At 42.8% G+C, this 25,335-nt stretch overlaps 1 protein-coding gene across 1 annotated transcript in view; it reads right to left on the bottom strand.

Annotated features, from left to right (window-relative positions):
* Nucleotides 1-6,379: 6,379 nt before the first annotated feature.
* LOC147890164 (uncharacterized) overlaps nucleotides 6,380-25,335 on the bottom strand; it is a 36,782-nt gene continuing 17,826 nt past the window's right edge. Inside the window, exon 3 of the mRNA XM_087390137.1 lies at nucleotides 6,380-7,029. Within this exon, the coding sequence (XP_087246263.1) occupies nucleotides 6,584-7,029 (446 nt within the window). The 3' untranslated portion in view covers nucleotides 6,380-6,583. The remainder of the gene's footprint in view (nucleotides 7,030-25,335) is intronic.

The following is a 25,335-nucleotide window of genomic DNA, read 5'->3' as shown; positions in this document are numbered from 1 at the left end:
GCCTATCTTACACTCTATGCTCGTTAGTGGTGACACATAAGACAAGATGCTTCCTTGTAATGTAGTTTGGTATAAGATTGGATAATGCCTAGTGCATATGAGAACTCATTCAAAAGGCCATTGAAATAGTCCCTCTTTCAAATTTGAGGGAAGCTCAATTATAGTCTCTTGTAGAGGGACTTCAGGAAAAGCTAAACATTCCCCAACAAAGTCGTATTATTGGTCAACTTTGCACACAAAATATGTACCAATGCTACAAACGTAGCAAATTATCTAGGTATGCTACTATGTACTGATCAATACTCAAATACGAGAGACGTAGGCATGGAAAACTAAATACAACATAGGTGTAACAAAACCTTAAGATATTAGCAATAAAATCACCGCTATAATGACCCTTTTGAGTAGTTTGCAATACACAAAACAACGTCTAGAACAAATCACAATATGGCTCTACTTACTGGAATAGCTTGTAGAGGATCCTAGGCACACTTAGACCAAATCACAGTAGTGCTAGGCTCCTTGGAATCAATTCACAGTAGGTCTGGGTGCTTTGGAGTCGATTCATAGCATTGCTAGGCACCAGGTAGGACTGGAAACCCTAATCGCAACAAGTAGATGATCTTCCAGAAGGGCTAGGAACTGGATCACTGCAGATATGATGGTGGAATGAATCGCAACTCAGCCTCGGAGGAGTAGAAGTAAATCGCAACAAGAAAAAGAGGGGTCTGGGAGAGAGAAAAAATACAAGACACCACACTAGGGCCTATAAATAAGGGCTAGACCCCCCTGAAGGTCTTTATTGCAATAGAATAATCTTTGTACAATTGGCTCATGAAAGAGCATAAGTCTGAGTACAATCTTGAATGAATCTGGGAGGCCAGGGGCCTTTCTTTTATAAACTAGGCCTAGCAAAAAGCTAGGGCTCGCTTTGAACTTTCTGAAAGCTACTTTAACAAAAAGCCAAGCTTTTAGTCTTTTTCCTTCTAAATCTGGTGCTCTGGAGCTTTTAGGCACCTTTTAATTTTGTGGGCCCTCCTTTTAATGAGGTGCCCCCTTGTCTTGACTTTTTACACCTTGTGCGACCTACTTTTTATACTTTTCTCCCCACTCTCGGGTCCTTTTTGCACTCTCTAAGGTCCTACACATGGCACAAACAAATTCTAGCACTTTAACCAATTAAAGGTTAGCAAAATGCATGCATTCCTAATTCTTGGACTAATCCTAGTCCCTTATGGGTGCCCCCACAGTTCTCTTTTACCAATGCAAAGCAAAAGTAAAAGTAGTAAAACTTACTCTAGTGAACCAAAGTCAGTTTTCTTTGACCATAGTCAATCTGATAGACTCTCCTTTATTTCTTGGGAGAAATACCAACTGGTGACATCCCCTCGGCTTTTAATCAAATGTCCTCAACTAAAAAACTTCTTGATATAGCTGTAAAACTTGGGGATACCTCCTCTCTTAGCATCAATTGCCTAATAGTTCTCATACTTGGCAAGATACCTGCAGATAAACTTGCCTCTAGGTGCTTTTCTTCTTTGTGTGGTACACAGTCTGTTCTTGTTGGAGGGTCTCCTCCATCTCTTCCACCTAAAGTGGATCGTGGAATCTGGTAACTTTAGATAATTGACTTAGATCAATCTTGTGGCATTCTCTGCTCCTTTTGGTGGCTGACTGGCCTTCTAGGGCACTAGGCAACCACACGCCCCTCTTTCTGTATCTAAAACACTTGTTTTCCACATGAATATTCTTGATTTCTTTGGCATTTCCTGCTCTTTAAGAGCACTGGGAAGCCATCGGCCCTTCTTTTTCTTGGTGTTTCTTGCGCTTTAAGAGCACTTGGCAGCCATAGGGCCTTTTTCTAAATTGGCGTTTCTTACTCTTTAAGAGCACTAGGTAGACATAGGCCCTTCTTTTTTATTCTGGATTGATGATTTCATCTATACATTTTCCCATCTAGTACTTATAATGTCCATTCTTGGCAAATCCATGCCCCTTTCACTTGGACTTGGCTGCTTTTTCTTTGCCTTTCACAAGCCGGACTAAAGATAGTTCTAAAATGATTGCTTCTTCCAAGGGCATTGTATTCCCCTCGGCTTCTTTGGCTGCAACTCCATATTTCAATTCGAATAAAAAGGTATTGAGAAACCATGCTCAACATCATGTGATAATATTGTGCATAGCACTAACCAATAGAGTGCTATAAAGGAAAGGGTTAGATGCCCTAACCCTAATCCTAAAAGGGCTTGTATATATTGTACATTTTCAACTAAATCTAGTGGACAGTTAGTACAAAGCCATACTAGTTGCAAAAGGATTTGCACAACAATATGGTCAAGATTATGATGAGACTTATGCTCCAATAGTAGTTCCAAGTAGTGTGAATGTCTTCTTGGAATGGCTTTAGAAAGAATTATTATGAAATAAATTCTATTCACTACAAAAGTGCTCCCAATTCTCAATGGTCTTCTTGCTACCAAACACTTACTGTGTTGGTCAGACATAAACTTGGAGGGTTCTCAAACTTTTCAAAGGACATATAATTGACAGATGACTGTAAAACTCTGTCGCTTTAGCCATAATCCATGAGAAACCATAAGAGTTCTTGTATAAAACAAATCCCAATGGAAACTATTGTATAATAGAATCTTGAAGAAAATACTGGGTTAATAATGACCATAAAATGATGCCATAATGAGGGCTGGTACTTGAGCATGTCATGCTCCATAACAAGAAAACAAAACTGAATATCATAACTTAAACTCCTCTGGAACTGAGATAATATAACTTGAAACTGAAATACTTGGTCAAAATGACCACATGGAATTCCGCAAGAAAGGATCGGATACTCCTCCATAAGAACATAACTAATTAAAATGACCAGTTATCATAACTCAATGCCCTAATTGAATATCATAAAATCAGGCATATGACTATCAACTTGCCAACTTTGAACATACTACCCTCAAATAGGTTTTTATGTTGAATTTGTCATGGATCTAACTCTTAAATTCATAAAAGATATACAAGTAGTCTCTAACACTTCTCTTTGGCATAAGCTGCTCAAACCCATAAACTGGATATATTAACTTTGAGATTCTTTTGTCCTCGTACTACTATGTATATAAAAGTTTGATGAAACCAAACAAATAGTTCATAGCCTTGACCACGTAGTTCATAGAAAACTAGTTTCATAAGAGGGCCTATATCACTCGTGTCCAATAACTTAAAGTCCTCCAAAACTGAAATATAACTTGGAATAACTAGCTTTACCCATCAAGGAATACTTTTGGACCACATATGTATGTATAAGCAATCTTGTATACTTTGCTTTTGATTCCTGAAACAATCAAGGAAACAACACACTTCTTTCCTTATAATAAGATACAAGGGTTAGATCTTTAAATCAGAATAAGGCAAGCTTAATAAACATGAAAGAAATACTTATTTTTAGATGTCCCATAACATCTCTGAAGCCACTTTGTCCAAGGACAAGCTTCAACTACGAATTGGTTCTCTCTTGCTTTTGCCAATTTAGCCAATAGTTCTCTATAGGAATCCTCATCTAGGGACCTTCTCCCCTTTATCTCACAATCTTGCTTAGACGCTTGTACTTGTGATGACTGAGAGGCCGCGTCCATGATGAGAAAAACAAACTAGCAACCACTGCTTTTCGTTGCTTTTTGCTACTTTTATTGCTTCTTTTATGCCACTTTGGAGAAAAGGCGGCCGCATATGCAAAAAAAGGGGTTGCTTGTTGTGAAAAGCGAGTGCTTTTTTTAAGAGAAGGAGATGCTTTTCGTGAAAAGCAAGTGTTTTTTGCTGCGAGAATTCTAAGCAAGAGACTGGAAGCACATCACCAAGGATGACGACAGGATGAACATCTTTCCCACTTGATAGATCATAGAGAAGAGAAGGAAACAACCCAAGAGATAGGGCAATAGAGAGAGAAGAGACATCTGGCCAAGACGAATTTGTGCCTCCTAAAGATGAGCCTTAGCTCCTAGTGCCACAACCAGCCTTCAAACAAGAGTGCCACACCTTCTTGAGCAAGATTCAGGTCACAATTGGTGTGCCTCACCCTCTAGCACTTGAACCGATGCAAAAACAGATATGCCTCACCTTGATTCATAGCTACATTCTAGCCTTGGACGGTTTCCACCAAGGAAAGTGGAAATCCTATGCTCTGATACCACTGTAACCAAACCTTAGGATACTTCAAAATACTTTAGCAATAAAATCACTGCTATTATGACACTTTTGAGTAGTTTGCAACACTCAAAACAGCTTTTGGAACAAATTGCTATATGGCTCTATGCCCTGGAATAGCTTGTAGAGGATCCTGGGCACATCACAACAGTGCTAGGCTCTTGGAATCAATTTACAATAGGTCTGGGTGCTTTGGAGTCAATTCGCAACATCGGTGGGCACCAAGTAGGCCTGGAAACCCTGATCGCAAATGATCTTCCAAAAGGGCTAGGAACTAGATCGCTGCAACTGCACTCTTTCCAAGCACTTTGTACGTGTCAGATAGTCGAAGATATGATGCTGGAATGAATCGCAACTCAGCGTGGGAGGAGTAGAAGTGAATCGCAACAATAGAAAGAGAGATCTGGGAGAGAGAGAATACAAGACACCACACTAGGGCCCAAAAATAAGGGTTGGATTAGACTCCCCTGAAGGTCTTTATTGCAATAGAATAATCTTTGTACGACTCGCTCATGAAAGAGCATAAGTCCGAGTTTAATCTTGAATGAATCTGGGAGGCTAAGGGCCTTTCTTTTATAGACTAGGCCTAGCAAAAAGCTAGGGCCTGCTTTGAACTTTTTTTACAAAAAGCAAAGCTTTTAGTCTTTTTCCTTCTAATTTGATGCTCTAGAGCTTTTAAGCACCTTTTAATCTTGTGGGCCCTTCTTTTAATGAGACACCCCCTTGTCTTTACATTTTGCGCTGTGTGGGACTTGCTTTTTACACTTTTCTCCCCAATCCAGGGTCCTTTTTGCACTCTCTAAGGTCCTACACATGACACAACAAATTCCAGCACTTTAACCCATTAAAGATTAGCGAAATGCATGCATTCCTAGTTCTTGGACTAATCCTAGTCCCTTGTGGACATCCCCACAATTCTCTTTTACCAATGCAAAGCAAAAGTAAAAGTAGTAAAACTTATTCTAGTGAACCAAAGTCAATTTTTTTTACCGTAGTCAATCTAATAAAGACTTCTTTATTTCTTGGGACAAATACCAATTGGTGACAATAGGTTAGGTAGGTAAGTCTTCCATAGTAAGTCATAAAAAATATTTACTTCAAGCACTATTGTTTTGTTAGAATGTACACATAGGTTGAAATGATGTGTGTTTAAGATAAGCCTAAATCTAGATAAATCCTAATTTTCAAAGGAAAATCATGGATTGAATGTTCTTACTAACTTCATGTTTAATAAGAGTGCATTTAAAAGGGGCCATCTATCACTATAATGCTGAAAATAAAGTTTCAATTCTCTACATCTGATATAATTTTAAAGTCTACATGCCCTAGCTTTCCAAACACAAGTCTAATTGTATCTCTCTGTCATAAATTCTACCTAGTAGAGATGCAATTCACTCTAAATCATTCTCTACTTCTTTCTTCATCTCCATGCATGCTTTCACCCTACTACAGGCTCTTAGATACTCTCTCTCTACCAAAACCCTCCTCTTCTTTGTCATCCGAACTTGATGATTTACCTTTCTCTACTTTTGCCAAAGTATCATCCTAAATAGCCTCCAAAACCAATAGACATCCACCACCGCCGGCTCACCTTCATCCAAATGCCCATGCCCACAAATACATCCACCCACCCAACCACCCACATCCGTGCACTCATATGAGTTGATGCACATACCCATACATGCACATGCACACTTGCATGAGCATGTGCATTCATGCCCACACACTAACCATGTAAATCATAGCTAAACCAAGCCATTTCTGGGTTGATTAAATGTAGTATTGTAACCTAGAAGTGATTGGGGGGTACTCCAACAAAAAACCACAACCATAAGAATTCTCTGCGTCTCCATAACAGTAGACCTGCTAAATACATCATGTTGTTAAAAAAATGTAACTAATCCACAATATTGACTCGGCCATCACTTTTTAGGATTAGACATAAAAGCATTTGAGCTTGCAGCAACTTACCCAATTTAGCGAGCATCCGTTAATCACATTCTGATGCTACCAAATATCAACCAATCTTTTTTAACTGAGTTTACAAACCCTTTTTTCTTTGCCACACCAAGGCATTATCGTACTTTGCTCTAGAGGTCCAAGCAAAGCCACACTTGGGTGCAAAATATGTACAGCATTGGTTCAGACCAAGGGCGATGATCAACCCAAGTCCAAAAAACACTAAGGTGAAAAGCTAATCTATTAAACCCAAAGCAAATGAGCACAAGTTTCTCCAAATAATTCAATATGTAAAGGGAGCATCACTACTATCACAAGTGAAACAGCGCAAATTCTTTACACATGCACAGAGATGTCTTGAGATTGGAACCTACTTTTCATTACAATAATAAAGCTTTCCCTGTTTTTTTATAAATTATTCCTCCATATCTCTCCTTCCATTCTCACCACTGTGGAAAATCCTATAATCATCCCAAGCGTCATCCAAGCCACCTGTCAACAGTACTTCGTCCTCCTCTGAGTAGAAGATTGAAGAACCCGTCCAATTTCTGAATGCTGCATTCATTATGCTTTCCATTTCTGGGGACACAAGTTCAACTGGAGCTTCCAATAGTTCCACGCCGATTGTCCGGCTACCATAAAACTCACCTTCATCCATGATAACTGCAGCTTTGCGACGTAAGCAGAAATAAGTGCCACCAAAGAATAGCACAAGGCACCAACATATTACTTCATAGCACGAGAAGAGTGTAATGGAACAGTCTGTCTCCAACATAAGAATTGTAGAGCCCAGGAAGATTGCGAAGAACCCAAACACAATGGCGAAGGAGACATTCAAAGTGGCAAGGCAGCTAACACCACCTGCAACAATAAACCGGCTTTAATATTCCTACCAACAATCCTCGAGTCCAGTAGCTCCTGTGAGTCAAACCTGGCAACAAAACTCGGCATAGACTGAAGGTATACATGCGATATCTTTTTCTAGAAACCTAACCAACAAGGCATTAAAGTAGGATCTTTGTCCAGAGGAAACTTTTCCATGAGCACAGAATCTTTGACCTACATGTAACTAAAACTCAATGTAAGTTACAAATTATGCTTCTGCAACAGTGCTATTATGAGCTAGCACCAGCCAATTCCAACACACAAATACGAGCTTCTTGATACCTGCAGCTCCTTAGAACCACTTTGGAGTTTGAATATCATCAATACATGCTGCGAACTTAGCACAATAAATGGCAAATCGTACATCAAACAGAACCTTTAAGAAAAGTCAAATTGTGTCTTGTCACTATCAGGACTGAAATTTCAGTCACTCTTCCATGTGCAAAGTGGATTCCTAAAAATGAAGGAAAATTTCAGCAATTCGACTTCTCAAACCAATTAACTCAACGGCATACATCAGCACACTTGAAAGGAGAACCATAAAAGAACTATATCAGCTCAGTATAATGCTACACAGGATTCCCTTAGCAAGCTTGCTGCCACCCCCTCCATCATCTTCCCCACAGCATCCAAGCTCAGCCTGCCCTTCTTCTCCCTCTCTGTGTTCAGTTTTTTATCTGCCCAAACATCCCAACTATGTGGTAACTTGTGGTGGCAGCCACTGCCTTTACACAATTCATCATTGAGTAATCCATTACGGCCAGCAACATGCCCAAGCTACTCAGGCTCTTTTACCAAAGATGTCTTTGCTGGCTTTAGCATAAGGTTAGGTGCAACCCAAAACTTCAAGCCCATGCATGATATGTTCCTCTTTGAAACTAGAGGAGCAGGGGAGACTTTGTTGGTACATAACCTCAAGAAAGAGTCAGGACTAGAGAAAGCTGGAAAGATCAAATGCCAAACCTGTCTGCTTCAAGTTTGGAGAGTCTTTTCTGAGCACATGGCAAAATGCCTAAAAGATACAAATGATGTACCTGCAGTTGAGGCCGGCATTGGTGGTTCAGGCTATGGAGTAGTTCATAGTTTCTTGCTTTTTCCTCTCCAGTTTTGTTTACAAGTCCTTCTCCATGTCCTATTGAGAAAGGTGATCCAGAGTGCAACTCAATCTCCAAAGATACCGGTGATGTAAGACATGCTGATTGTGATAGCGAGTTACATTTTGTGACTGCTACATGGGTCCAACTCTTTGACTCGAGCTCCCGCATTTTGTCTCTGAAATCTTCACAGCCAAACCTTTTTGCATTGTAATTGAGGATGTCATCAAAGAAAACAAGTACAAACTCAACACATAATGTGTTCTTTACTCTCGACTGCAGCGCATGCATTAGTCAATCCAAGAGGCATCACTTTTGAAGTCAACAAAGCCTCTTTCAGAATGGAAGGGTATCTGAAGCTCATCACCCTCTCTAAATTAAGAGTATTTTGACCGCATGTTTATAGGATTAACACTGATCCTAGATAAATCATACAGTTAGAAAAGACGGGTGGATGTTGCTTGCTACAGCCAATGCTCCTGCAGCGGATGCTGCTCCAGTTGCAGCCATCTGACACCACTACAAGTACCCCACATGGCAGCTAGCAGGCTGTCTATCTGGCGCCCCTGCTTTCTTTCTCAGCTTTTCCCCTGTGGCATCTTTGAGTTCTTGTTGGTGCAACTCCCCCATGCTCTCCTCATTTGGGGGCTCACAGATGGGGATGTGACCTACCAAACTCCAACACATAGAACCTCCTTAGTTGCGATTTGGGGAACTTTTATCTCTGTGGCTCTCTACTTTGTTCGACATGTTCTACTGCTTTCTTTCAGAGTTTTTCCCCTATGGCATCTTTGAGTTCTTGTTGGTGCAACTCCCCCATGCTCTCCTCATTTGGGGGCTCACAGATGGGGATGTGACCTACCAAACTCCAACACATAGAACCTCCTTAGTTGCGATTTGGGGAACTTTTATCTCAGTGGCTCTCTACTTTGTTCAACATGTTCTATTCTTATTTTACTTGTTATATCTTTTGGTCCTATCTATGATCTGGTTATTGTAAACATAGTTTTTAATTAATACAAACCATCTGGTGAGGGAGGTGGTCTGGTCCCCATGTTCTAGGTAATAGAGCATTGTTCCATTCACACCACAGTGTGTGCCTTGAAAAACATGTCCAATTGCAAAAGCTCACAAATCCTATACATCCACATTCTTCAGTTAAAAGTTGGTTATATACCTAGATGAATCTAGAAACATTCCCAAACTCATCCTCTAAAAACACAACATAGTGCAGTTTCAATCTCATGATAGTCACTCATAAGGTTGAAAACCATAAACTCCATCACGCATACAGGGACTAGCTACTATGACATCCCCACTGACATCATTAGCGCCCAACAGTGGGTGTAGAACATAGTATAAAAATATGCTCTCACACATACAAATCCACACACCCACACATACTTGAGCATCCATTTATACAAAATCTTCGTACTGAGTTTCTGTCGACACTCCGAAGGTGGAGGGCAGACTCAGTCGTGACGAAGGCTAGCACTAAAGGAGAAGGCTAATCTAAAAGTAGTCCAAAATCTCTTCATTTACGCTACAACTGCTTGTAAAGTCTAGACGATTTCATTTTAGTCTCTCCCAAACGAGCATCTAAATCTAGCTGATGGGGCAACGCACCATTTAAGATAGAAAAAATTAACGCAATACCAGCAAGCCGCAACGTGGACGAAAACTTCATAAGGTGAAACTTGCAGTTAAAAGTTGGCTACAACAGAGCCTAGAAAAAGTATCGAAAGCATTCCATTTAAAACCAACTCAATGTCTGATGTTCTTTAGGTGCCTAACCTCTGCAAGAAGTTGTCAAATGACGAAGATCAATATGAAAGCAGAGTTCAAGGTGTTGATTTGATAAAAGGGATTAGAAAGTTGGTAGCACATAGTGTGGATGAAGATGGACTATTTAAGATCAATGCAGTACTGATCGAGAAGAAAGCCAAAAGCTTGAGGTTGTGGAAGATGAGTTTTGGCCACATCAAATTGTCAAATATTGTGAGAGATGCAATGGATCGGCACCTTACATGTATTACAAACACTTCAACTTTGTATGGCTTGCATTAACTCCTTGAGCCATTCCCAAAGGAGGTCATTTTCAGCCCAAGGTTGCATACGAATTGGTACACTTGATCTGTGGACACATATGCCTACCACATCATTTTTTGGGGCACATTATTTTCTTACGTTCATTGAATATTTCAATAGACTGAAGTGGGTGTGAGCTTTTGATAGGTTATTGGAATGGAAGGCTATGGTTGAAAAGAAGTTGCATAAAACGACCAAACCTTCTGTATTGATAGGGAGAGGGAGGCTTAGGAGGCTTCAAAACTTACAGCATGAAGCATGGGAGCAAAAGCTAACTACTACATGCATATCCTAGTAGGAGAGCGTAGCTGAAAGGAAGAGCAGCGTAATCACAAGCATGGTATGCTCAAAGAGAAGAAATCTCAATCTTTCTAGGGTGTAGCGATCAATGTGGTTGTCCCCATCAAACAAGACTACGGCCAAAGCAATCAAAGGAAAGACTCCACATAGAACATCGTATGTCCTCATTATGCATTAGAAAGTTTTTGGTTTTGTGATTCTATTGCTTATGTGCCCGTGAATAAAGTAAATAGAAAGCAACTAAATCCCACAAGCAAAAAGTGTATTTTTGTGGGTTATAGCGAGGGATACAAAGTCTACTGCGTGTATGATCCTACAAAGAAATGGCTAGTGGTGAGTTGTGATGTCGTCTTCCAAGAGACAAGTATAGATAGTACCTCATGCTCCAAAAGCACCCCAAGTACACCCAAACTTACCATTGAGCAAGAGAAGAAGGGAAAGAGGAGGTTCCAAAGAAAGATCACTCAGATTCAGATTCAAAGCAGCCTGCGCCTCCTAGAAATACCCCGACAAAGGAGAGGAGAGTACATGCCTAATACTTGAGAGCCTTGTAGGACTCACATGTTACAAATGCACTTGAACGCAATTCAAAAGTGAGAAAATTTCAATTACTGCGAAAGACATCCAATGGAACTACGCTTTGATCTCTCAGACTAATCAAGTCAGCGAGCTAAGACCCTTGTTGATTGATGCAGCATTTTATTGGAGCTTGGTAGGTGGGTCTACTCTACCTGACCAACACCCGACCTGATATTGCATTTGCTGTTGGATTTACTTATTAATTTCTTCAAAGCCAAGGGATAGCCATTGGAAAGAAAGATTGAGAGTATTGAGATATCTTTAAAATACATCGAATTGCGGCATCACTAACAACTCAAGTTTAAAATTTGGTGGATTTTGTAACTTGGACTGATCTAGTGATTGGGATCATGATGCTCAACTTGAGATAAATGTTTCATGGCTCAATGAGAAACAACATATAGTACCTCTTTCTTCTACAAAGGCAAAGTATAGCAAGATGTTAGTCCCTCTTGCTCAAATGGAAACTAGAGCACGTGAACCTTTTCCAAAAGGATGCAACTGCAATCATGCGTGACAACCAAAGGTGCATAGCTATCACAAAGAACCCGATGTCCCACACATTGACCAAGCACATCAATATTCAATGTCATTTTATTTGAGAGACGATCGAGGACACATAGATAGAGCTTATTTATTGCCATCTTCAAAGAACATATTCAATGTGGTCACCAAGGCTCTTCCCAGAAGCAAATTGAGCACCTCATAGGGCAAATGGGAAGGGCCCACAATGAGTTAGTGAGAGGTGGTGTTGGAAGCCACTGCACCCTTCATATGAGGACATAGAGGCAGTATGAAACAGTCACTAACTAATCTCTTGTTCTTTCTATCGATTCACGCTGTCTGGTTTTTTTCGTCGATTCACAGGTGCTAGCATCATGTTTTTCCTCCCAACCTATCTCATGGATGGCATGCTCACAAAGATACGTAACTTTATTTCCTTCATGCCTATCCACAAGCCCTCACTTCCCTAGATTGTTCCCTCTGCCACATGTCATCATTTTAGACCATTTAGCTTGGTACACCATTTACCCCTCTCTTGGGGCACAATTAAAACATTTGCCCCTTGGCATTTTTACACATTTAGGTGCACCTAGGCCTTAGCACTCAGAACCACCTAGTCAATGCCAATACACCCTCACCTAGGATCTTGGCAATTACTTCCCTTGACCATTTTATTTACGCACATAAAATATTACAAAAGTCGGTCATCTAAGAGAAAATGCCCACCGATCTTTCCGAGGTCATGCTATCTCGGCTAGAGCATAACATTCCTTCCCTCTTCAAGCATCAGCGTCCTCGATGATGAAATCTGGGAACACTCTCCGTAACTGGTATACGGATTCCCAGGTAGCTTGTGATAGAGGTAGACCATGCCATGCAACCAACACCGTGGGTATCTTCTTATTGCGCACTTGCATTGTTCCTTGATCCAGGATTCTTGTTGATTTGCGTCTTGTATTATCCTCTATCTCCTGAAACAAAACAACACCTTCGATTAGTGAGTCACCTGTATGCAAAAATTTCTTTAAACGAGAAACATGAAACACTGGGTGCACCTTACACCCTTGTGGTAATTCTAATTTATAGGCTACCTTGCCTATTCTTTTTTGAATTAACCATGGCCCACAATATCGAGGTGATAACTTAGCACACTCTCCTGCAGTCAAAGACTTAGAGTGCGAAGGAACACTGAGAAAAACTTTTTCTTCTTTCTTAAATTCTCTAGCGGATCTGTATCCGCATACGCCTTAGCTCTATCGCATACGCCTTAGCTCTATCCATAGCTTGGTGGATGTTAGCTCTCGCAAGTGCTAGCATCTCCTGCATCTGCACCACAAAGTTCGCGGTACTAGGCACTTTCTGAGGTATTCCAACTATAGTTGGATTCGCTGGTCTATAACCATAGTTCAGCTCAAACGGACTGAACCCTGTAGAGGAATGTTTTCTATCATTGTAGGCAAACTCTAAAAATGGCAACCACTTGTTCCATGTATGTTGTCTCAATGACACATATGCTCTAAGCATATCCTCTAAACTTTGGTTGATTATTTCCGTTTGACCATCCGTTTCTGGATGATCCCCACTACTCATTTCCAACTCAATCCTTAGTGTCTCAAATACCGCAGTCCAAAAATGACCGGTAAATTTGACATCTCTGTCTGACACTATGGAATGAAGTGAGCCATCTTGGTAAGACGATCAACCATCACAAGAATAGAATCATATCCACCTTGTGTCGTAGGCTACACGAAAAACAGCGTGTCACATATTCATGAATATGCTTTTTCATCTTTGGCCAAAAGAAATCTCGCTTTATGAGATCATATGTCTTCTCGACTCTTGGATGTCCCGCACATGGGCTATCATGGCATTGTTCAATGACTCTCTGCCTGAGATCATTCTGATTAGGTACTACTACCTTGCCATTTCTTTTCAGCATACCATCCCTTATGGCATATCTTGCATATGTTTGGCCTTTTCTGGATGCCAGGTCATCCTTTTTCCTGGGTTTTAACACATGAGCCTTAGGCCATAGACTCTCGACGAACTCGTCCACCTTTTGAGTTTCTCTTATCTCGGCCATTAGAGCACTCTCTAACACCGTGAAACTCATGTTATGCATAATGCGTGACAACGCATCAGCAACTTTATTATCCTTCCCTCTTCGGTACCAAATCGTCAAATTAAACTCCTGCATGAGTTCTACCCACCTAGCTTGGCGGCCTCTCAAGTCAGGTTATTTACAAAAATGTTTGAGAGTATCATGATCAACATCCACAATAAAACTCTGATCCATACAAATAATGTTGCCATGTTTTCAAAGCATGGACAACAGCATACAACTCTAATTTATGAGTTGGCTAATTTCTTTGAGAGGGAGAAAGCTTCTTGCTTTCAAAGGCTACTGGCCTTCCCTCTTGGAGGAGAACTGCTCCTACCGCAATGCCACTTGCATCAGTTTCCAGGAACAACGGTTTCTGGGGATCAACTATTTTTAATACTGGTCTGGTGACCACGGCTTCTTTTATGGTGTTAAAACTTTCTTGTTGATTCTGTCCCCATATAAAAGATACTTTATCTGAGGTCAGATCAGTCAATGGCAATACTATTTCGGAATATCCTTTAATATGCCTTCGATAAAATTGGACAAATCCCAAGAATGATCGCAAAGCGGTAAGACTCTGAGGGATTGGCCAAGTCAGTATCGCAGCCACTTTCTTTGAATCCATTTCTACCCCCTCTGGACTCTGGAGTAATTATGAATCCTAAATATTCAAGTCTAACCATACACAGTATAGTTTTCTTCTTATTTACATAAAGATTGGCTTTCCTCAAAGTACTGAACACTATTCTTAAGTGTTCATGATGCTCAGTAATGCTCTTGCTAAATACCATAATATCGTCAATAAAATGTACTACAAAAATTCCGATATATGGACGTAGTAAATCGTTCATAAGCATGACGAATGTAGCTGGAGCATTGGTAAGTCCAAAGGACATTACCAAAAACTCATAATGACCAAACCTGCTTCTAAAAGCGGTTTTATGCACATCCTCGGCTCTGATACGGGTCTCATGGTAGCCACACTCAAGATCTATCTTACTGAAAATTACGGCCCCATGTAATGCATCTAGCAAATCATCGATCCGAGCCATCGGATACCTGTGCTTAATAGTGATATTATTCAATGCTCTGTAATCTATACAGAGGCGAAAAGTATCATCTTTCTTCCTCTTTAATATCACTGGGGAAGCAAAAGGTGAAAAACTAGGTTGAATCTGCCCCAGCTTGAGGTATTCTTCCAGTTGTCTTCGCACCTCAGCTTCTTCTGAAAAACTTAATCTATAGGGAGGTCTATTTACAGGTTTTGCCCCCGGGATAAGCTCAATTTTATGCTGAACATTCCGCTCTGGAAGTAACCCATAAGGTAACTCATCCCTAAAACAATTAGAGAACTTCTCTGATATCTCTTTAGCCAACTCGGCCATTTTCCCATCTTGGGTAGCCTCAGTGCTAGTCGATGCATCATCAATCGACTCTATCGATGCTATACACAGACACAGAAACTCTTTCGGAGTCTTCCGAATTTTTATGGCTGAAATCAATGGTCCTCGAGGTAAATCCTTTTCACCTCGCAAAACATATTCTACCCTGTTCATCTTGAACTGGTAAATATGCTTTTTCCAATCAATGGCTGGATTTTTCCAAAAATGCCAAGCCATGCCTAGGGGTCAGGATGCAGGATCCGAGAGTTTTACACCAAGTTCCGTGATCGAGGTACCCATGAAGCAGTGTGGTTCGACGAAGATTTTTTCCAGGAGTTTCGCCAGATATTGGCGGACTACTTGGAAGCAATGAACCTACCACCAAGTTAAGGAGAAAATGTCACATGCACCCCTGTAGTTGGGTGCAAGGTGACACACTAGCTACATTGACAAGTGTATTATAGTTCCCAGATAGGAGATTTTGTCGTATGCTGTGACCCCTTTGTGAGCCCTTGTCCAAGGACAGTCAGGCACAAGCTACGTAGGTCAATCTCTCAACCTTAGGTCAAGTCAGTAAGTCAGTTCTTGTTCACTAGTACCCATTGGAGAACAGTAGGTTAAGTGTTTCCATCTTTTAGTTTAGGTCTTAGCCTAGGTTAGGAGTCCCTTTAGGGTCCCCAAAGGCTGGACAAGTAAGCAGGGAAGGCAGCCTGCAAAGGCTGCCCAAAAGCTCCAGTGGCAAATGAGCCAGGGAGGGCTTTTTATAGGCTGGTTGTAGGCCAACTGGTCTGTAAAACAGACCGACTCAGTCGGCTGTTTACAGACTGGGTTGGCTCAGTCCAGCCCTATAAAAGGGCCCTTTGGCTGCCCTGTTTTCTCATTCAGTTTGCTCTTGCCTTCAGTTCTCCTACAGCTCCACTTCAGCCTCCTGTGCAGCCCCTGAGATCCTCAGATCTGGCCCTGCTCTAGCCTCAGTCCCTTGGCCATCAGTTCAGCCTGATCTGAAGGTGACCACGCAGCACAACAGTCGGAGGTTTGGACCAGCAAACGGAGAGAGGTTTGGACACTGTTTCCTCAACTTTCTCAGCTCTCTTTTACAGTTTACATAGCTCACTCTCAGCTCTATATTTCAGTGGCCCCTTGGATGCCCTGTTTTCTCATTCAGTTTGCTCCTGCCTTCAGTTCTCCTACAGCTCCACTTCAGCCTCCTGTGCAGCCCCTGAGATCCTCAGATCTGGCCCTGCTCTAGCCTCAGTCCCTTGGCCATCAGTTCAGCCTGATCTGAAGGTGGCCACGCAGCACAACAGTCGGAGGTTTGGACCAGCAAACGGAGAGAGGTTTGGACACTGTTTCCTCAGCTTTCTCAGCTCTCTTCTACAGTTTACATAGCTCACTCTCAGTTCTATATTTCAGTCATCTCTCAGTTCTCTCATAGGGTCTATCACTTCTAGTTTTCACTCTCTCACTCACGCAGTAACCCTGCATTCCGGTAGACAGCACAAGCCTCTCCCTTGCCTTGCAGAAGCATCCTACATCGTCAGTGTGTGGACACCATCAAGGTCTCGGTATTGGTCAGCATTGCCTCTCAGGTCTTTGGGTTTCCTATACGTGTGCACAGTGAGCTCTTCAGAAGCGCGTTCCGTGCTCTCTTGAAGAGTGTTCTTTGTATTTCTCAGTTCTCCAAGTATAAAGCAAATTCTCCCCTGATTGGGGCAAGAGGCCCTCAGTGGGTACAAGGACCCAATCGGTTGTCGACTCTACTCTCTCTCTACCCTCATCTCCTTTCTCTCTCTATGGTAAACAACGCTCATTCCTCGCTAAAGGTTTAAAGAAGGTCTTGCTGTGAATTACACGATCAGATAACCGTTGCATGTTACAATCTGAACATGCATGAGGGTGATAGTATGTCCAGAGTATCTTTTGTTAGAAACATAGTGTGACTGAGAGAGAGAGAGAGGCTAGGGAGTGAAGAAGTGATACACAAATGTAGAAACCATGAAAGGCTTTCATTTCATTCATCATAGCCTTATATAAGCCACACACTCACACACTTGCACCACGTGCATATGGGATAAGTCCTATAGTGACACGTGGCACTCACACATGAACTCGTACTAGATCTCCTAGTACTACACATCGCACATCACATCTCACACACACTCTTTGTATGATATCTCCAACACCCTCCTTCAGAGCAAAGAGTGTGAGACCCAACATGCAAGGCGCAGACCGATCTCCCCTCCACCGCAATACTGCAAAGAGCAAGTCCAACTATCCAACACCTCCCGTGTGATGGTGACTTCTCAGTCAGCTTGCGACTGTCAAGGGCAAACCATCAATCGTCAACCCCCCCCAAACTTTAAACTAGGTGGTCAATACCATCATACCAAAGTAAAAGACAATACCTCCATTTTTGGGAGACGACCCAAGGCAAAGTACCTCTTCTTGACTCCAAATACATTGAAACCTTCCCTTGAAAAGGACAGCAGAGACACTCTCATTTCTTTCCCTCTCTCCCTCTCTCAACAGAGACACCACGGCCTAGGACAAGAGTCGGGCTGGACCCCCCCGAAGGATTTTATTACTTGAGAGAAGATGAACTACACAGTTCAGCATAGAGCTGTTCATACATGAAAATCCAAAACTGCAAAGTTATCTCCCAGATACTATGGCCCTTTCAGGGTTACAGAAAGAATAAATGAGCTTGCATACAGGTTATCATTGCCAGAGCATTGGAGGATTCACAATGCATTCCATGTGAGTCTTCTAAAGAAATTCCAGGGGCCAGAGCCTACAGAGCCAGTATCAAAGGATCCACCAGAAGTGGATGAGCTGGAGGAGGTCCTTCAGCCAGAGCAAATTGTGTACCATACTGTACGCAAAGGCCCTCGGGGCAAGGAGTTTTACAGGTATCTTGTAAAATTCAAGAATTATACGGCATTAGATGCCAAGTGGATGGACGAAGACATGTTATCCGATCATCCACAGCTTTTGGATGTTTATAAGGAAGCTGTTCAGTTGAGGTCAACTGAATAGAAGCCGAGGGGATGTCACCACAATGTAAATATCCTAAGTCAAAGTACAGTTGACCATTTATTTGATCATTTTTAAAGAGTTTTATATGTGTTAATTATGGTCAAAGAGTTCTTTTAATGGTCAAAGAATTGACTACGGTCAAAGATACTTGACTCTGGTCAAGCAAACCTGACCTCGGTTTAGGAGACTTGGTTTATTACCAAGAGGGTTAACTACGGTTAACCAGAGAACTACAGAGCTGACTACGGTTAGAGAGTGTTGACTTCGGTCAACGAGACTTGGCATGCGCCAAGAGGGTTAACCACGGTTAACCAAGATGTGCCAACTTCGGTTGGAGAGACTTGGCTATAATTAAGGCGCCTCGACCCTTGGTCAAAGCTCCTTAATTATGATCAAGAGCGTTGACTTCGGTCAACCATAGAATAAATATATTTTTTTTTATTTGTTATGTGTGCACATGTGTTCAGTGGGGACGCCCACCGTGACTAGAACTAGTCCACAATGTGTTGTTTGCATGCAAAGCGCTAACAATTAATGGGTGCCATGGTGGTGCGCTTTAATTAATTGTTGCAGGTACTAGGAAGAGTTATTTTCCTAAGCGCTACGAAAGTCTAATTAGAGTCTGGGAGGCGGTTCGCGTGACCAAGTGCTTCGAAGACTCCAGAGTTGCCCTTAGTGGCATGTAATTAGGAAAGTAATGTAGAAATTGACAAGTGGCTTGTTGCCAAGAAAGGGAGCCTGAGAGCTCATGTAATGATTCCTTTAAACTTGCGGAGCCTAGCTTTTTCAAACTTCAAAAGTACCCAATCCCCTTCCTTGAGATCTAACCGTCTCCTATGCTTATCTGCAGCTCTTTTATGTTTCTCTGTCCGGACTTGGCTGTAAGCTGTTTGGAGGTCTCTCACAAACTGATCAGCTGCAAATATTTCATCCTTGGTCCTCAGGATAGGTGGCAGAATCACCTTCCCATAAATGACCTCAAAGGGGGCTTTCCCTATAGAGCTGTGTACTGTATTATTGTAAGCAAACTCTACCAATGGTAGGTACTTTTCCCAGTCTGAACCATGGTCACCCACGTAGCATTTCAGCATATCCAATGCTGTAGAATTTGCTACTTCACTTTGACAATCTGTCTGGGGATGGAAAGAAGAAGAAAAATTCAGATTCGTCCCCATGTTATCAAATAAAGCTCTCCAGAATAGACTGGTCATTCAGGGATTTTGATCACTAACAATGGACTTAGGCATACCATGATGCTTAAAGATCTGTGCCATGAAAAGCTTAGCCATATGATCTGCCTTTATGGTTTTGCGAACCGGAATGAAATGAGCTTGCTTGCTGAATCTATCAATGATAGTCCGAATCCCATCATTCCCTGACTTTGATCTTGGCAAATAAAAAATAAAGTCCATTGTAATACTTTCCCATGGTGCCTGAGGCACGGGAAGAGGCATAAGTAGGCCAGGTGCCTTCCGTCTATCATACTTCACTTTCTGACACGTAAGCATTCGATAACAAACTGATGTATATCTTTCCGCATCCTTGGCCAAAAGAAATACCTCTCTAGTGCTAGAGTTGTTGCTGTAACTCCTCTGTGTCCAGCATAGGGAGGTGCATGGCATTCCTCCAAAATATTTTTCCTCATCTCCTTGGTGATGCATAGGCAATCATCTTTCATTAGATACCCATCTTTCAAGGAATAGTGACTAGTGGATTGCCCCTCTTGCATGTAAAATCTCACCAAAATCTGCATCACTAGCATATTGCTCCCTCATGCCTTCTAGGTCCTGATGATAAGCAATAGTCACATTATTGACGTGCGGTCTTCGGGACAAGGCATCTGCCACTCTGTTCCGAATTCCTGGGGTATGGACAATCTGAAAATGATACATTGACAGCATGTTTGCCCATTTCATATGCTTCTCGGAAAGCTTGGTCTGAGTCAAAAAGTATCTCAGACTTTGGTGATCTGTTTTAACAGTAAAATCTGCACCCAAAAGATAGTGCTTCCATGTATGGATGGCATGAATTACAGCCAATAACTCTTTCTCATAGATTCCCATATATCTTTCTGCATCCCGGAGTCTCCTGCTCTCATAAGCCACTACATCACCATTCTGATGCAATGCAGCCCCAACACATTCCCCACAAGCATCACAATCCACATCAAATGGTTGATACAAATCTAGAACGATTAAGATTGGCTATGTAGTCAGTCTCTTCTTGAGTGTGGTGAAGGCTGTCTTTTGAGGAATTCCCCATATGAAAGCTGCATTTTTCTTAGTAAGATTGTGGAGTGGAGCAGCTATATCCGCAAAATGCCTGATAAACCTTCTGTAGTAAGAACACAGGCCTAGGAAACTTCAAATTTCATGCACAGTTTTCAGCTCTAGCCATTCCTGAATGGCACGAATCTTTGCTAGATCCATCTGTATCCCATTCTTGGATATTATATGCCCCAGATAATGGATTTCTTAAGAATTCACTTTTCTTGCTGTTTGCATAGAGCTGATGATTTCTCAGCTCTTGAAACACTATAGCAAGATGTTCCTTGTGATCTTCTTCGAACTTAGAAAAGACAATTATGTCATCGACGAAGGTACCAGTGATCAGTCTGTAGGGTCGGAAGATACGATCCATCATCCTATTGAAGGTAGCTAGGGCATTGGCCAATCCAAAAGGCATCACCACATATTCATACAACCCAAAAGTAGTGAGGAACGCTGTCTTGTGCACATCCTGAGGCTATATCCTCACTTGGTGATAGCCACTCTTTAAGTCTATCCTGCTGAAAACTGAAGCTCCATTTAACTGATCCAGCACATCATCAATGCGTGGAATAGGGAATCTATTCTTGATGGTCATTTTGTTCAGTGTGCGGTAATTGATGCACATACGAAAACATGTTCAGATATTCTCCAATATATGAGACTTAAAAAACGGGTGGCAGCCCCGCGGGAGGGGGGGGGGGATCAAGGGTCAAATCAATACAATAGTAGGTGAGGCTTTTATAGTCCTCCCCTATATGCTCCTATTTAGCCCTCTCTAGCTAATTGTCGCCATACCGGGAACCCCGCTAACTTAGCATAGTTTTCCCCTTCATTATATAATGCACCTTATTCTTAAGGCGTAGTCCCCATAAATGCCTCCACACCCTGTCACGATCTGTGACGTATTCCTTTCTCTATTTCTAGACTTATGGATGGTTTGATGAATGGACACTTGTGGAAGGGTATGCCCTTTGGACGGGACACTTGCCTTTTCGACGGGACACTTCCTAATGAGGCACAACCCTTCACAAGAGACATCCTATTGAAGAGACATTTCTATTGTAATGTACCCTCTCATCAAGGGTCACACCCTTCACAAGGGGTACACACCTCTTCATGCACATACCCTTTGGAGTACACACCTTTTCATGTGTGACTCTTCACTCTCTATATAAGAGGGGCCCAATTGTATGGATGACAACTACATCTACCCTACAGACATTCAAGCAATACAGTTATCCCTTGTTCTCTGCTATTTCAGTCTCCTTTCTGTTCCTTAGCACATTTCTAAATATAGTAAATCTAGGATTTCTTACAGTGGTATCAGAGCAAAATTCGCTCCTGCCTGTAGGAAATGCCCCCCCACCTTCTAGCGCTGATCTGATACATCTTTTCCGCTAGAAGGACATCCGTTGCACATTGTGCATGGAAGAGATGGAGAGGATGAGCGTAAAAATTTTAAGCGCCAACCCTGCCTAAAGTCATCTATGGCCTCTCCATCTCCCTCACATCACAAGTTGATGTGAATGGACACGACAAAAATCGTGTCTTCTCAGGTGCTTGGGCTGTCCCAAAACCAAGGGACGCACCTTTTCCACCATGGGACACACCTTTTGATGAAGAGTCTCGACTCCTCACTCAAGGGACACACCCCATCGTGGACAAAAGGACATACCTATTCATGTAGGGACATCCCTTTTAAAAACAGGGATACACCCCTTCATGAAAAGGTGCACCTATTCCAAGGGTCACACCCCTTCGAATAGGCACACCTTTTAGGCCCCAAGTACCTACAAAAGGGTACCTAGAGGGGTAAAAAGGAAAAAAAATAAACCCATCCCCTACCCCTAGGATCACCCTAGCTACCTAGGGTTAGCTAAACCCCCCATTTAATTTTTGGGGCAACTAACCCATTAGGCAGCCCCCAACGAAAAGTCGCAGCCTCTTCCCCAACGAAAAACTGCACGTACGGATTTCCGTACCACCTGCGCCAGCCCGTACAGCCAGCCATCACCCTCGCCGTATAGTTCTGCGCAGCCTTGCCGTACAATCCTGCGCAAGCCCTGCAGCCAGCCCTTGCCCTTGCCGTACAAGCCTGCGCAAGCCCTGCAGCCAGCCCTTGCCTTTGCCGTACAGCCCTGCGCAAGCCTTCTGCCGTACAGCCAGCCTGCGCTGTTCTGCCGCAGTTCCTGCGCCATACTGCATGACCCGCCTTGCACAAATCCTTGGCCTCGCCAGCCCCCCCTCTTCTGCGCAGTCCTTTGACCCGCCAGGGTTTTTTCGCTCCTGCCTTTCTTGTGCAGTCCAGCCCTGGGCAATGCTCCGCGCCTCGCCATTGACAGCCTGCAGCCCCTTGTTTCGCCATTTTTGGCCCTGCCAAATCAGCACCAGTTGAAGTTCCTCGCGCGATGAAGACAGCCTGTTGACAGCCCGGACCTGACAAGTATCGATCGCTCCTCGCAAACCATTGCACCATGGATCTCCGGACAACAATTTGCAGCCTTCTTCTACGCAACAACTTGGCAGATTAAATTATTGCCAGGTGGAGTCTTTCCAATCTGCTTTTAAGGATTCTCTTTAACAAATTACAGCAAATGAAAGAATCCACATTAAAGCATGGAAACCCCTGGTAATTCGCCCGGCATTTCAAGGACACCTCAGGCATCAGCTACCACACAATATCGTGTTCAAATTACACAGCCAGCCCATTTCGGAGCCTTTGCATCTTGGGTCTTCTGTGTCACGTGCCCTCCTAGTGACTTGGACCACATCCTCTACCTTCTGCGTGAGGCACCTCAGTTACATTACTTCCTCAGCATAGTACAGGTTGTGTTCCACGAGACACGAAGATACCCCAAACACGATATTCCTCAAGAGTTTGCTCTCCATTTTTGGAGAGAATTTTACCCCTCACCTTCGGCATCTCCAGGGTACTCTCCACCTCCTTCAGCTCCCAGATATCCCCCTCTACAGGTTGTACCTTCTCCAAGTCAGTATTTACACTCTGAAGGCACTCCCTCTCCTGGATATCCTCCACTTCCAACAGCAGCTCCTTATCCCTTTTCAGATCCGTGGACTCTGCTACCTACCCCTGTCCTCTCACGAGCAGTAACACCACTTTCGGCATCTCCAGTGTTACCTCAGACAGGACCTCCTTTACCAGATTTCCACGGGTGGTTCCATCCTGCCTCGCCTGCCCCCTCCAACATGAGCAACCTCAGGGAGCAACCCGAATCCTCTTCCAGGAATGGTACAAACTAGAGTGCAAGTTCGCGCTTTTCTCACAGGGATCTCCGATATGTCGCAACGCTCGCGTGAAGTCTCTCCAGAGATCAAAGAATCAAGTCCCAAAAAGAACCCTGAAGTCAACGTACAAGGCGAATCACTATTGCAACTTCAAATATCCCAGCTTCAGGACAGCATCTCCGACTTGGTCCAGAAAGTTCAACAACTTCAAGATTCTCGAAGCACCGCACATACAGATTTCCTAAACACAGGGAAGCAGAGTGCTAATCGCACACAAAACTCTCCTATGGCCAAAGGTGCTCGCCCTCAAGATAACACCAGGTTTCGAAAAAACTTCGGTAATCAAGGTCAGCGACAGTCTCAAGATCCCCAAAAGCCTCAGAAATCATTTGCTGGATTTCAACAGAAGCACTCCCCCAAGAATCGTGCTTCTTCTTCTTCACAAAGTCATTACCGACATCCTCAACATAAAGGTGTGGCCACTGACAAGAAGAACAGCTCTAGCACAAAAGGACTTTGTACCATCTGTACAGGCGACCATAGATGGTTCGATTGTCCCAAGCGACCAAAGCAAAATTCTAATATGGAACCTAGCACTTCCCAAAAAGAAGATGCTACCTCAGCACAAGACAAGAAAGGCAAAGCTGTTCGAATGGCGAATACCATCCACCTGAGCCTTGCCAGCAACCCCGAACCTTCCCTGGCCACTCAAGTACTTTGTGTTCAAGGATCGATTCGTGGAACAACGGTCACCATCCTCATCGACAGTGGCTGTTCTCATAATTTCCTAGCTAGTTCTATGGTCGATAAACTTCGGTTGACCACCAGTCCTAGTCTCGTGGACTATCAGATTGAACTCGCAAATGGAACTACTTTCTTGTGCAACACCAGGATCAAAAACTTGTCTTTTCACATCCAACATTATACGGACAAGTTGAACTTCGACATCATGCCTCTTTCTCGGTACGATGTCATACTTGGACAACAGTGGCTCTACGACTATGATCCATCAATCAGTTTTCGCAGCCATACTATCCAGTTTGTCCACCAGGGAAAACTTATTGAGCTGACTGGTTCTAGGGACTCTCCTTCAACCCCAGTTGCCTCTGCCCTACAAGTAAAGAAGTGGGTTCGTAAACGCCAAGTAAAGACTTCACTTCTGTTGGTTACGGCAGTAGAGGAGACACCAACAAAGGATCCTCCTGAATACCTCAACCAACCTTTTTTCCATCCCTACCTGGACCTTTTTCCACAGGAATTCCCAAAGCAGTTACCACCTCGACGACCAGTGGATCACCCAATCGAACTTATTCCCGACAGTAATCCACCGTCGAAACCTCCTTATCGGGTTTCTCACACTCAAAATGAAGAAATCCAAAGATAGGTCACCGAGCTACTCGACAAAGGTCACATTCGGCCCAGTCGCAGCCCTTTCGGATCTCCTGTACTACGCTTATCGCTCTTGGAAACATTATCTCATGGGTGCCGACTCTGTGGTCAAGACAGACCATCACTCTCTCAAGTATATCTTTACTCAGCCAGTCATGAACGCTCGTCAAGCACGCTGGGTTGAGTTTCTCGCCAACTTATGACCATTGAGTACATTCCAGGACTACGCAATGTAGTTGCAGATGCTCTCAGCAGGTTACCTCTAGCATCAGCTATGGTAATCTCTACAT

This window comes from Dipteris shenzhenensis, chromosome 19 (genome assembly GCF_047967505.1).
Source record: "Dipteris shenzhenensis isolate YYH24624 ecotype China chromosome 19, Dip_SZ_1.0, whole genome shotgun sequence".
In the NCBI taxonomy this organism is placed as follows: Eukaryota; Viridiplantae; Streptophyta; class Polypodiopsida; order Gleicheniales; family Dipteridaceae; genus Dipteris; species Dipteris shenzhenensis.
The sequence above is the reverse complement of the archived record's forward strand: the minus strand, read 5'-3'. Positions and strand labels throughout refer to the sequence as shown.